This window comes from Pocillopora verrucosa, chromosome 1 (assembly GCF_036669915.1).
Source record: "Pocillopora verrucosa isolate sample1 chromosome 1, ASM3666991v2, whole genome shotgun sequence".
Taxonomy (NCBI): Eukaryota; Metazoa; Cnidaria; class Anthozoa; order Scleractinia; family Pocilloporidae; genus Pocillopora; species Pocillopora verrucosa.
In genome coordinates, this window is record NC_089312.1 from 30,429,172 (window position 1) to 30,442,053 (window position 12,882).

A 12,882-nucleotide genomic window follows, 5' to 3' on the forward strand; every position below is an offset into this window, starting at 1 on the left:
ATCTCGCTGCAGTATCAACAAAAAAGTTATTGCTTGAATACGTAAAATTTTAACAGTTGAATAAGTGGAAGCGAAGCATTTTAACAGCAGGTAGGAATTTGAAAAATATCACAGACGGCTTTTTAACTTACTTTAATTCACAATACCAATACGTTAAATCACAAATGAAAGCCAGTCGCACCGTCTGAGTAAATCTTACTTTAGGTATTAGTTTTTAAATTAGAGTTAATTCTTTTTGTACTTCATAAATAGTTCCTAAATGTTACCGTTCTTCCCTTTTGATACCAGCATAATATTTTCCAACAAGCGCTCATGAATAAAACTACGGAAAAGCAAGGAAATCGGACGGCATTCATACGACAACCAGGTAAAAAAAAAAGACAACTTTATAAAGGCTGTCCTGAGGTGAAGTCTGGCAAATTTGGCCGGTGTAAAAAACGAGTGCAAAATCAGTGCAAAACAAAAGCATGCATATCTTATCATGGCCGTTACACAGCTTCATTCATTACAGGAAGAGGAGTCAGAGGACGGGGAAAAGTTTAGTAATCATTTAAACCAGAAATGAGAAAGTTGAGAAAACTGTATTGAAGATTTCACCTCCTCTTCTTGCGTAACTCTGTCGTCATTTTTTATCTACATAGCATACAAAAAGTACTTTTTTTCTTTGAAATATATCTTTTTCCAGCTCGAGTGTTACTGGTCGACTATAGTCCTCCATTTGACGCAGATACATGTGAATACCTTCATGATACTTTGGTGAATTTCTTTTCACTTGTGACGCACCTCAGCGGGCCTTGTAGAACACCATTCTTTGGTTTGATTGCTCTCACAAGCCCTATTGAGGTATGGTATGATTAAGTTTGCTTTTGTATAAAAATACAATTTAAGAGAACTCGCACAGAGCAGAAAGAAGACATTAAATTTACACTAACATTAGACTAGAGGTTATAGCTTACAGGCCTGTTTGTTTATGTAGTGCTGGAGCTCATTGTAGTTTCCGAAGTGTAGCAGAAAATGACTAGTCTTTCGCATATCTTCAAGTCTCTCCAACGAAGTTGGACCCTGGCGGAGAAAAAACCTTGTCTCCTCACTGCTTAAACCGGGAACTCTGCCAGGATTAGAGTGTCATTTCGGACCCGCCTTTTTTGCAGCAAACTTGGAAGGGAAATAGGGAGTGATACAGTTAAATTGGAGAACTTAAAGGATTTTAGGAAACATTGGGAGGTCATTGTAGACTCATGGTATTATCCGTAAGTGGTGCTGCCTCACGAATCATTCGAGGAAAACAACCATGAAAAAAAGGTTTTCTGTTCAACACGGCGAGTTGTTTCGCATAATTTTATTGAACTCATGAGAAAACTGTAGAGAGTCATTGTGTGATACATTTTCAGAACCTTTTTAACTTACAACATGTCCGAGGAAACTTTCCAAAGCTTCACACTGCCTTTAAAGAACTTAATAACATCGCAAGGGATGTTTCATCTAGGGTCTCTTCAGGTAAATAAGCTTTTTTTTTTTCACTTTTGTTTCTCTTTCATGCCGAACTCAACTTCAACACAATATCCTTATGAAATAGGTAGGACCAACATAATCACATGTGACGGGAAATATTTTTAAATGTCTGTCTTCTCATTTCAGACGTTATCATACAAGGGCTTAAGGAAGCTATAACACAGTTCAAACGCCAGTCGCAAAGTCTGAGACAGGTTAGAAACAACTGTCGTCAAGATTTGTGAGGCTATTAAATATTAAGAAAATTCCCTCCTATCTGCACGGTCCTGCATTTTTTCAGAACATCGATTGTGGCTCGTAACTTCGGTGAAAAGCCGAATATTCAAGCCTTCTTAGACAATACGGTTGAAAAAGAAATAAGCACGAAAAACCTGAGGCAAAAAATTTGTCCTAGACGAGGGAAGGGATGCAAGGTTATCTGGGGATCTTCGAGAAACCATGGACTCAAGAATTCGGGAATTGATGGTACACTTAGATATGGCACCGTTCCCTTCTCCCACTGGTATATACCCGAAAAGTAGAATTATAGAAGTTGCCTCGAGCTCTTATCGAGCTCAATGGAAATCATTGCTATCAATTGAGAGTACTGGTCACGACATAGTTATCATGTAGGCCTCTCCAATTACATATACTTAGTAGGCTTGAAAGGCTCCAATAAGTTCGTTTTTTCTGGGGCATTTCATCTGCTTGTCGCGAATCATACTACTTGGCTAGCTACTAAAACTAATGAATTCCACTTCGTTAATCTTGTTAGCCACATTTTTATTTTTTCCACTTTCTTTATTGGTAACAGCTTAGTTTATTTTCTCTCTGCCTAGATGAGTACATTTAACTGCCAGCTAGAGATTACATTCCTCACCTGCAGAGCGGCCACGTCAGTTGTGAGACACATCGAGGCGTTCTTCAAAGATATTGAGCTTGAAAACATAAAGGTTTAATAGCAACGAAAATGAAATACCCCCACCTATCCACTCTTGTCGCTTTAGGGCACATTCTATGAATGCGACAAGCCATTTTTACTTTTCATTTTTATCATCACAGTCACATCCCACTTTTGCGCAATATCTGCACCTGTTTAAATCTTCAAATGTTTACAAATGAATCCACGAGCCATCTTGTGAGCTGATGAAATCAAATAAGGCGGAAACAATTTTCATCGCTGAAAATTTGACGGTCCCTTTTGTATTAATGAAGACTCCCTAAGTTACTACCTTTATAGCGTTAGTGCACATATTGTGACGGAAAAATTTAATATTCATCAGATTTTTTAACTTTAGGGAGAAAAGGAGTGCTTTTAATAAACTTCCACCTTGTTTCATTAGTGCGTTGAATTTTTTTTTTCAAAAAAGAAACAAACGAAAACAAAAACGCCAGGTTACAAAATAGACTGCTCAAGCACTGATATCGCGAAACCATATCATATTGTTTTCCTTTTTAAAGAAAATCCAGGTTGTCATTGTGCAAAGTTCAGAAGAAATAAATAGAAAAGAAGGTGGCACTCCATCTGGTAAGAAGCTAATTGTTATAAAAGAATATGATATCACTGAGGGAATCGAAAAATCACAAAATTCTAAGATTATCTCCCTATTAAACATGGAAAATCTAGGCTTAGAGAATATTAGGAAAATATCGTTGTGTAGACAAGCACAATAGCTGATCTCTTAAAGTCGTTGTCTGGTGAAGTCATGTTCTAATGCTGATGAGTGTCTATTTTTAAAGAAAGTAGCAGTTCACCAGATGGTGACGAAAGCGAGTTATCGGATGGTGGACTTGTAGATGTCGTTTCCCTCGGGAAAGGTAAATAGTGACAATTCTTGTTTTAAAAGAGTAAAGAGAGCAAAGTGCAGAGAAACTGCAAGTTGTAAAGCGAAGATGAGAACGCACCGACACGATTGATCAGAGATATGAGTGGCTTAACGATTGAAATGAAATGTCTATACTCAAAATATATCGGGTGAAATTTTCTCCATTTTTGCATGCGCAATTATCTCTCATAATTTTCGATCCAGTTTCACAGACAAACTTACGCAGACTTATAACCAACTCCCATCTCTTTCACTTTAAAGATGTCCTCAGTTTTGAAAACTTTTTCAAGATTTGGCTTCTGGATAACAGCACAGACCAAGAACATTTACGGATAATTCTGCCGAGTGCGTTTACACAAGACAGTGAAGGTCAGCTATAAAGATACACCTATCGGCAATTTCGTACCGTTTTGGATTCAAGCCATACTAAGAATTTACACTGCAATGTTTTGCTTGTTTTTACGAATCCTTTCAGGGGATCATAGTCAAGATAATGTCACCGAGACAAGTCTTACTCTGAAGTGTGATCTCCACGAATGCCTACTGGACCCTTTTCATCTGCCTTACCAATCACACCTGGTTAGTGCTTCTCTGTCTTGAAATCATTGCTTCCTTTATCGAGGTATAATTTTTTTCGATGGCACGCCTTCTGAGATGAAAACCTGTGGAGGAGTCATCATACGCATTCAAGTAATGGCTTCCTGTGATTGAATCCACAGACTGTGTGCGCAGAATCGGCTAACGTCACCAGCAAAGGTGTAGCAATAACAAAACCACGTGTACTAAACTATCCAGTTCACAATTTAACTGCAATGAAACTCGTTAATACAGAGGCTGTTTGCGAGTCAGTGGTAAGTTTATTTGGTGCCTTATCATTAAGGACTACAACTAGAATGACCATTACATGCAATTTGAATATTCTATTCGTCTTTTTGGGAAAATTGTATGTCACTTTATAACTCTTTTTTTTTTCTCTTAATTTTCGGACACCTTACACTACCCTTAACAGCTCTTTGGAATGGTAAGCATTATATTCTATGTTCTACTCTCCTTTTTTAAGTGCCAGTAATTTGGTTTTATTATTTTTCGATGGTATCACTATCATCATGTTAATCCTCCCACTGTAATCTTTGTTCAACCATAAATTTGCAAAATATAGCTAATCAAGGGAGAGGGTTCTTAATTACTAGTCAGGAAAGGGCTCTGTATCATAACTCGGCGAGAACACAAAACACTATGTGTCTATCCAAATAACCAAGAGAAAAGCCATAGCCACTAGAGCAGGCAAAAGTTGCAATGACGAAGGGTATGACAGCTTTGCATGTAACTGTGGGGCAAGGTACTGAAAAGAACTGGCTCGAAGTTTCATCACAAATTTTAATTATCAGTCAGCATATTTTGTATGTTTACAGCCATACATTGTTCGACCAACAGTTTGTTGGAAACTAGACTGGGAAGAACTGGAGAGCAATCGGCAGCAATTTTATGCTTTGTGCTCAGTACTGAAAGAACGGGTCAGTAACTTTTACGCTTTGTATATACTATCTACCCAAAACAGTAAGGTAAAGGTTCGATGCGTTTTTATCGAGCTCAACATTTTTTACATCTTTAATTTAGGGCCTGTCCCTTTTAGCCAAGACCACCGGTCCCACTGTGGCTTTACGGCGTCATCAAATGGCGATTACATCCTCCTCTCCTCAAGGACATTTCCTTTTCCTCCCTTTTGACAATTCACTACTGTTGAAGTCTATCGCAGTCAAGGAGTTGATGCTACCTAGTATTGTTCAATCATCAGCGGAGAAACCTTGTGATAATGCGCTATCAGTTGTGGCCTCGTGTCTAGACCAGGTAACTTATGTACCTGAACTTGCGGAGGTAACGCTTTTTTTTCACAGTGTTCTTCCATGATCAGAGTACATTGCATAATAAATATTGGATTTTTTTAAGTTAAGAGAGAACTCTCTAACTGCTCCCGTTCGGATCTTGATGATTGAAGGAAACGCAACACCATTCTTCGTTTCGCCGAAACCAGGAAATGATAATTCTAATGCTTCATTTTTCTCCACAGATTGAGGTCTGCGATTCATACAATCCTCTCCTTGTTCAATCAAATCTGTACAAGTGTCTCATAGCTCAGTCCATCAAGAGTAATTCTGTTTCAAAATCGGTGAAAAGGAGATTTCAGGCTCCTCAGGTTGGTAGAATTCAGTTATCAACACACTCTACATGAGCCAATTAAGATGATAACAGTTGTAGGTATAATACGAAAATATTTTATCATAATAGTTGGGTTTGTTTTGGGAAATTTCAGAAATCTCAGGCTTCCAAGCAAGAGGGAAGGAGTAATCAATCGGTGGCAAATCAACAATCAAAGAGGACAACATCTCGAGCGCAAATGCAACAAGTGGTTTTCACAGCACCTAACGAAACCGTTTCTAACACTTCACAAAACGAGTTTAGATCTGCGGCCGCCGTATTTTCCTCTTCCAAACGCTTCAGATCAAATTCTGCGGCAAACCTATATAACAGCAACCCACCAGCATTTCCTGACGACTTGTAGTTGAATATATTCTTAGAGATCACCTATTATTTATGATACTCCTTATCGTAACGCGCTTCATAACATCAGAAATTCCATCTGTCACTTCTCTAATCTGTTGCAGTCATTCAATTGTAAGCTTTCACATTCATTCTCAACTTTTAACAAAACATCTCATCGCAGGAAACCTTACGAATTGCCTCGTTATGGTAAAATCTATTGACCATTTTCTAACAACAAAGAAACTTTGTCTCACAGCCTGTGATCGTAACTTGTTCCCTTTTTTAGTAAATAATGTCGTCGATGGTCAGGCCTCGTTTATCATCATTCTTTTTTCCCTTTTTTACCTGCAATTAAATTCATCACCGTTAACATAGAATTTATCAATGTCTATAAAGTAACGCTATTCCAGTAATCTAATTGGCTTAAACGTGAAACATTTTAAGCTAGTACCATCCACTGTGTAACGTCATAGCAGTGCTGTGAAGTATCAACCTCTTTGACAAGTTTTCCCACAATCTTGTTCGTTTGCAATAATTGAGTTGAAACCAAAAATATTAAAACAAGTGAAAACCAGAAAGTAACAAGAGGATTCAATTGTTTTAGCAGTGCTGCAGACACAAGCAGAATGAAGCTCTCACAAAAGGTTAAGAGAATACAGAAGTTGGTTTTCTTTGTGATAAAGAAGGACCTTCTCTGGCTGCGCAGGATATTTTGATCAACGAGAATAACCCCGCTTCCAAGAAAAGGATGAAAAAATAGAGAAACTGACTGCTTTTCTTTTATTATTGAGATCGAGGACGTTGTTGGTGAATTCCATCCGAAACTGCGCGAACGTGCCACCTGAAAACCTACTCTGGTACCTGTTGATGTCTAGTCATTAAATGAACCGGCGGAAGATATTGGCTTTGGTAATGGAAAATATGCCTTTTAATGGAAAGGCGGGGAAAGAATCCTTAAAGCGTAATATTTGCATAGAAGAACAACAAAGAACAATTAAATACTGACTAGTTTGGCTAATTTACAAGAAAACCTGCTTGTTTTTATGGTTAGGTTGTTTTCCAACCTTCTATTTTGGAGGGAAACCTACATGTTGATTTATTCTCTTTAATAACTTAGCTGAATTTTTTCACGTAAAACACTCGAAGCTGTAACGCTCCAAAATGAATGAAGCCTTAAGGCGAGCCACACTACGCGTCATCAACAGCTACTTGGGGAGAGAGTTCAATTAAGATTAAATGCGCAATCATCTGTCCCGTTGACAGATTTTTCTTTTAGCTTTTGAAATGTTCTTACCTTTTTCATTTTTAACCGTGCAAAGAGCATCTATGATTTAACGGCGCTAAAGGTTTTGTAACATTTTCTTCATCAAAATCTCAAAATGAAGGACGGTTAGTAACATGGGTCGCTCACTTAGCAAGGCTCCTCACACAAAAGGATTGAAATTAGTGATTTCAATTGTTTTCATTTTCCTTACAGTTTGCTCTCAGTGCCGTACACCGGCATGGCTCGATTATTTCCTATTTGACCATATAGGGTTATTCTTACAAAAAAGAAATAAAAACATGATCTCTATCCCGCTATTATGTAGGCTTGTGGGTATTACGGCGTTTTCTCTTCCTTTGAAATTTTTTTTTTCCAATTCCCATTACACCAAAAACCATTCAACTTAAACGTTTATGTGCTTGTTATTAATCCTATAAATTGTACTGTAGGAATCAAAAATCTCTATCGCGATTTAGATTTTCATTTGGTTTAGCAAACAAGGGAAGGTTTAAATAACCAGTCAAACCTGTCTGTTTTGCACGCTACGGTAGAATCTACTGACGCCTTATTTAGTTCTAAATTCTACCAAGCGGTATCCAGCGGCTTACCAGACAGGTCAGTAAATGGATCTGATATGTCTTTAGATTCACTTTCTTGCCAAACGAAATACCATTTTCCCTTCCTAGAAGGCAAATCAAAGTTATACTACCAAAACTACTATTAACCAAATATTTTTCTCTAGTAAACGCCCTTTGTTGTTTTTCTTGAAGTGGAAAAAGCACGCTTGAGTTCAATGCTCGCGATGTAAGTGCCAAAGCGGTTACATCAACTTTAGTTTTTGTATGGTTTCCCTTAGTTTAAGAGCTCTTTTATTGTGCGTGTGTGTGTTAGTAAAAAATTGACTGCCACGAAATTCATCGAAACTTTAGCAGTGCCATGAAACCCTCAGACCTAATTTACTTAAAGATTGGAAAAACAAGAACCTTCAATTTAATATGTTGACATTATTTTGTTTGCCGCTGTTTAAAGACCTGCTTGACTTTGTCAATGCAGCACCAAGGATGTATTAGACCATGCCATACCCACAGAAATCACATTCGTTCATAATTAACAATATCGGTATCCACCGCTCTCGTTTGAACCATTCTTTCTCTAGTTCCAATGTGTGTTTTGTCTATTTGATAAGATTGTTCAGTGAACCTATATCACGACTGAAAGATCTGAGATATCAACATTGACGGCAAACTACCAAATCCCTTTGAAAAGGTAAGAAGAGAAATTCGAAAACTGAACCCCTTGTTGAAGGTGCTAAGTGTCTGCCTGGTTGTAGATATTCAGCGATGCTATTGCTATTATTATTGGGTCACTTTTGGCTGTTTATGCTCCTTATTTTTAAGGACTTCATTCTTCCCTTCTATGTTTCCTCGTATCTTTTGTTTGAGAGATCTTTTACCATTGTAAGCTTAAGGTTAAAAAACTCCAAAATAACTTCGTTGTTTTACTCTCTATTAACTCAGCCTTGAATTAAAATATGTGTTTACGGTAACTATGGTTCTGGTTCGCTAGTTCAAGAGTGTATCCCTGAACCAAACTATATACTCTAATTATAGATAGTTATCGCTCACTTTTAACAATGACTTCGCTAAAGGATAATTTAATTCACTAAATCTCACTAAAAATTAAAAGCAATATCGTGGCTGAGCAAGTAAATTCGAGTAAATTTTTCAATACAATTTAGATAAAATTCCATTCAATTCTTTCAACTACTGATATTCTAGTTCAGTCTAATATATAGATTTAGCCGAGCCTAAAAGCGGAGCTCGCACTTTTTTTTTTCCGCACGTCTCAAGGGCACAACGCCTTGCCCCGGCCAGGACTAGAACCCGGGTCGTCCGACTCGAAGCCCAGTGCACTGACCACTGGACTACTGGACAAAGCCGTGGCGTTGGCGTGCCCGCGGTAGACTTGACCACGCATGTTAAAAGTTCAAGCTTGTTCAAGTCCAAATTTTTTCGGCTTGATGGGTTACTACTACCATTTTTTATAATTATGGGGCTACGCTCTGCGAGCTCCGCTATAAAACGACCGAGTTTTTTTAAGGGCTCAAGATAATTAGACAGGATCAGTATTCCGCATTAACACCATTAAAGCGTATTGCCCTTCCCCAGTTTGTTGTTTGTTATTTATCTGTCGATGACAAATGACAGCGCATGTTACTTCACCGATGAAAAGAGATATAAACTGATATTCTCCAGTGCTCAACTTACCTTATTCAGTCATACATATTTCCAAAGATAATTCTAATGAGGATCTCTGTTTACACCGTGCAGAGTTCGTTCTGCCATAAAATGTTAAAAAATTGGCAAATATAACTCTTTGACAAACGTTTTCTTTTCATTCTTAGTTAATTTTCTCCTCTGGACGACCTGCCGGCGCCATGAAGCGCTTTTCTGAGGGACATGAGTATATATTTCATGGTTTGCTCCCTACTACTATACAGCAACTTGTCTATTCTGGGAGGTATGGTTCCTAGTTAACAACTTTGTAGTAGCGGAGGGAGGAGGCTTTCAATTCGAGAATAACGAGACTTGAGACTTTTGTCGGATGATAAATACGATAGTAAAAACTTCCAAATTTTTCAGCATCTTTGTAACGATCTGATGCCTTATTTCCAAAACTGCTGTTAAACAAAAAAAATAGTGTCAATCAATAGCAAAGCTTTCCATTCAGAACAATCGAACATAATTATGCATGTATATCTTTTTCCATCATGATCTCTTTTACATGCAGGTAAAATGTACTTCGGATCGTTGACATTCAAACAAAAATGGAAAGATCTTCGAGCATCGCCCAGAAGCTCTCAGTACCACGTGATGGTTAACAACATAGAGCATTCGGTAAGTGGTGGACAAAAAAATTACCTTTTCTATTTGAAACCACTTAAGAAATTTAACCTTGCAACCCTGAAATAGTTTAAGGATCATGTTTTGCAATACGGCTAACGCTCAAAGATTTCAATTTTGCCTTTTGAACTATGGAAGGGCACTTTTGTTGGTTGCGACAACGACGACTTTTAACGCTTTTTTTCTTCCTTATCAAGATAAGAGAAGCTTTCAAAAATGATTCTAACTTTGAAAACATCAGAGTGACTCAGTTAAGGTGAGTCAGCTGTTTTTCCTGAGTTCGATTTTATTTTCTGTAACAAAGCTTAGTAACTTTCTCTGTCGCCAAACGTAGACGTTTTGTTTCCCGTTGTTTTAAGTGTGTTGGAGAAATTCTTTGACTTTTTTTTTTAACACATCTAGGGAACATGAAGCAAACAAGAAGTCCACGATACGAGGAAACCTTGCAGCAGATTTTGAGCTGTCGTTTAACTACCGATCAAAAGCTAGAGACAGTGTTTACAATCTGTTCAACATGATGCAGAGTGGTGACCTTGATGGATTACCAGTTCAAGAAGATTCTTTATCCATACAAGGCTTGACAAACAGAACTTGGCCTAAACTGAAACGAAGAACAAACCAACTTCTGCATCATGGTTAGTTTTTCTTTTCGCTATGTTGTTTCTTCTTTCCCTCGCAAGGTTTCATTTTTTAATTTTGAGCAAGACGCTTTCAATCAGTTCAGCTCTTTAGAAGTGGTTCAAAGATGTGATAAGAATTCCGCGAGTGCATGGTTAATACTTCGGTGTACATACTTTATGTATACCAACAAAGGTAGTTGTTTGACCTGTAATAAATGCAAGCTAACCTTATCATGGAAGGGTCCGAAGTTGAACTTGGAAACACATGAAATGGTAACCCAATTTAGTCAAAGGGCCTTTCAATTTTTTTGCGAAGCCTGTTCCAGGCGTTCAGTTAGTTAAACAAAGCGCGATAGTAAACAGCGCTGTAGTTGCGGAGGAGTGAAAAAAAAAAAAAAAAAAAAAAAAAAAAAAAAAAAAAAAACGAGGGAAGTCTGGGTGGAGTCTAACCTTTGATTTCAGCTGCAAACTTAACTTTACATCTGAATCATGCAACTCTTCCATCCTGCCTTAGGTCAAACTCTTATGTATCCCAATATCTCATTAGCTGGCTTGTAGCTTTCTATCTGAATAAATACTCAACTCCCGAGGTAATTTGAATTGAAGTTGAAAGAACAGCATTAGAATTGCATTATGCATTACGAAACACTGAGAGATTATAATTATCTCTTGGAAACACTTAATCTACGCGTCGTGCATGCATGCCTTATATAAATAAGAATTTACACCATCACATTTCTGTTTAAGTTTTCCAATGAAATGCCGGTATATCATCACCTAAGCATAAGTTTTTTTTTCTTACTAGTCGCCTTGGTAATGCGAAACACTTGGCCATCAGGGAGCTACGGTCTTCCTAAACCGAAGTCAGGCTGCCCAAGTAAAGAGTGGCTGGAAGGTTTCAGATATCAAGACTCAGAAAATGTCGAAAATACGAACACAAAAACAAATGGAAGTCATTTTTCGGGAAGAGTGACACCACATGGGATACGACAGGAATTCTGTATTCACAAGGGCACACCAGGAAAACGAATTCCCTGGCCAAGTGGAAAATATTGCATTTATAGAAAAGGAAACTCGTGTCCAACCGGCTTACGAGAAGGTGACAGTCATATGAAGGGCCATCATCCGACATAAGAGGAATGAAATAAACTCAGCTTACAGCATATTTTCACTGGTTAATGATTTGTGTTCGGCATCGGCATCTACAGTACAATGCGAGCGTGACATAAAAAAGTGCTGAAAGGGCCCGAGATCTTTTGATCTGAAGTTGTTATGACCAAGAATGACTTTAACAGTACTGAATCTTCAGACAAAAAGAATACATTTCCAAAAGGATGCTGAAACTATACTTTTTTTAATCTAACATGGTATCGGGGGTCCCTTGAAAAGATTGCCGTTTCAGTAAACAAGCAGATGTACCTCTTTTTCACACTTATTTTAATCATGATCTAGCGAACAAGGCTTTATAGAATTTTGTCCATTTCAGGACGTAAATCTTTCCAAAACTGAGTTCTTCAGGCCCGATATTTTAGGACCCTATAAAGCCGTCAAGTGTCTTAACTTTTCCTCTCTTGATTTTAGGTTGGATTCGATGGGACGATGAAAACACAGAGATCGATTTTCCAAATTCTCTGGGAGGAGAACTCCCAGATGGGATATATGGAGAAAACACTGCAATCTATTTTTGCTGTAGCACTTCAGGCAAAAAATCCACACCAATTTCTCTGCCATATGGATCTCCATTTTACCTTATTGCTTATGGCTCACACAGGTGTCAAAAAGTGAAATACTACGAGGCAAGTTTCCATCAATTATAGCACATTTTTTCCCTATAAAGACGTTTTTCTTGCAACAGTTCTTCACTGATCTTAGACTGATTAGTTAATCATTGTTAAGTTTTTTTTAGGATCCTTGTCAATTACAAAAATTCAATGACTTATTCATTCTGCAACTCGTGAGGTTAAAGGAAACATGATTCACTGGAGATTAAATGATGTCGAAAGAAATCTGGGATTAATATTGTTTTAGTTTTGTTTTACTTCAGTTTGTGATTGGTCTAAAAACCCATGCAATGTACGCGAAATTAAAACCAATTGCGGGTTTTTCAACCACGTTTTCGTGCCTATAAAGTTTGCTTGTTTTTGCTTAGTGTTCTGATGGGCTCCAGTTGGGTTCATTTTGGTTTGGATTTACGACACTCAATCGAAAAGCGGTTGAACAAAAGGCTCCTGAAATAA

At 37.8% G+C, this 12,882-nt stretch overlaps 2 protein-coding genes across 2 annotated transcripts; both read left to right on the forward strand.

Moving 5' to 3' along the window:
- Positions 1 to 18: 18 nt before the first annotated feature.
- On the forward strand, positions 19 to 7,439 carry LOC131788160 (meiosis 1 arrest protein-like). Its single transcript, XM_066170876.1, has 16 exons — positions 19 to 90; positions 289 to 367; positions 686 to 843; positions 1,392 to 1,497; positions 1,639 to 1,706; positions 2,331 to 2,444; positions 2,953 to 3,019; positions 3,232 to 3,309; positions 3,579 to 3,686; positions 3,793 to 3,896; positions 4,037 to 4,168; positions 4,327 to 4,338; positions 4,730 to 4,831; positions 4,935 to 5,165; positions 5,386 to 5,511; positions 5,629 to 7,439. Exons 2-16 carry the CDS (start codon positions 313 to 315, stop codon positions 5,875 to 5,877), a joined length of 1,710 nt encoding a protein of 569 aa, XP_066026973.1. The 5' UTR covers positions 19 to 90; positions 289 to 312; the 3' UTR covers positions 5,878 to 7,439.
- Positions 7,440 to 7,910: 471 nt separating this feature from the next.
- Positions 7,911 to 12,462, forward strand: LOC131788161 (uncharacterized). Its single transcript, XM_059105229.2, has 8 exons — positions 7,911 to 7,926; positions 8,309 to 8,388; positions 9,527 to 9,642; positions 9,913 to 10,019; positions 10,223 to 10,281; positions 10,428 to 10,660; positions 11,451 to 11,744; positions 12,227 to 12,462. The coding sequence occupies exons 3-8, from the start codon at positions 9,582 to 9,584 to the stop codon at positions 12,460 to 12,462; spliced, it is 990 nt and encodes a 329-aa protein (XP_058961212.2). The 5' UTR covers positions 7,911 to 7,926; positions 8,309 to 8,388; positions 9,527 to 9,581.
- Positions 12,463 to 12,882: the final 420 nt, after the last annotated feature.

Coding starts and splice junctions, on each gene's coding strand:
- LOC131788160 (XM_066170876.1), top strand. CDS start 313: ATGAATAAAACTACGGAAAAGCAAGGAAATCGGACGGCATTCATACGA. Junction 3,020..3,231: donor AGAAGGTGGCACTCCATCTG/GTAAGAAGCTAA, acceptor CTATTTTTAAAG/AAAGTAGCAGTTCACCAGAT. Junction 5,512..5,628: donor GGAGATTTCAGGCTCCTCAG/GTTGGTAGAATT, acceptor GGGAAATTTCAG/AAATCTCAGGCTTCCAAGCA.
- LOC131788161 (XM_059105229.2), top strand. CDS start 9,582: ATGAGTATATATTTCATGGTTTGCTCCCTACTACTATACAGCAACTTG. Junction 10,282..10,427: donor ATCAGAGTGACTCAGTTAAG/GTGAGTCAGCTG, acceptor TAACACATCTAG/GGAACATGAAGCAAACAAGA. Junction 11,745..12,226: donor TCCAACCGGCTTACGAGAAG/GTGACAGTCATA, acceptor TCTTGATTTTAG/GTTGGATTCGATGGGACGAT.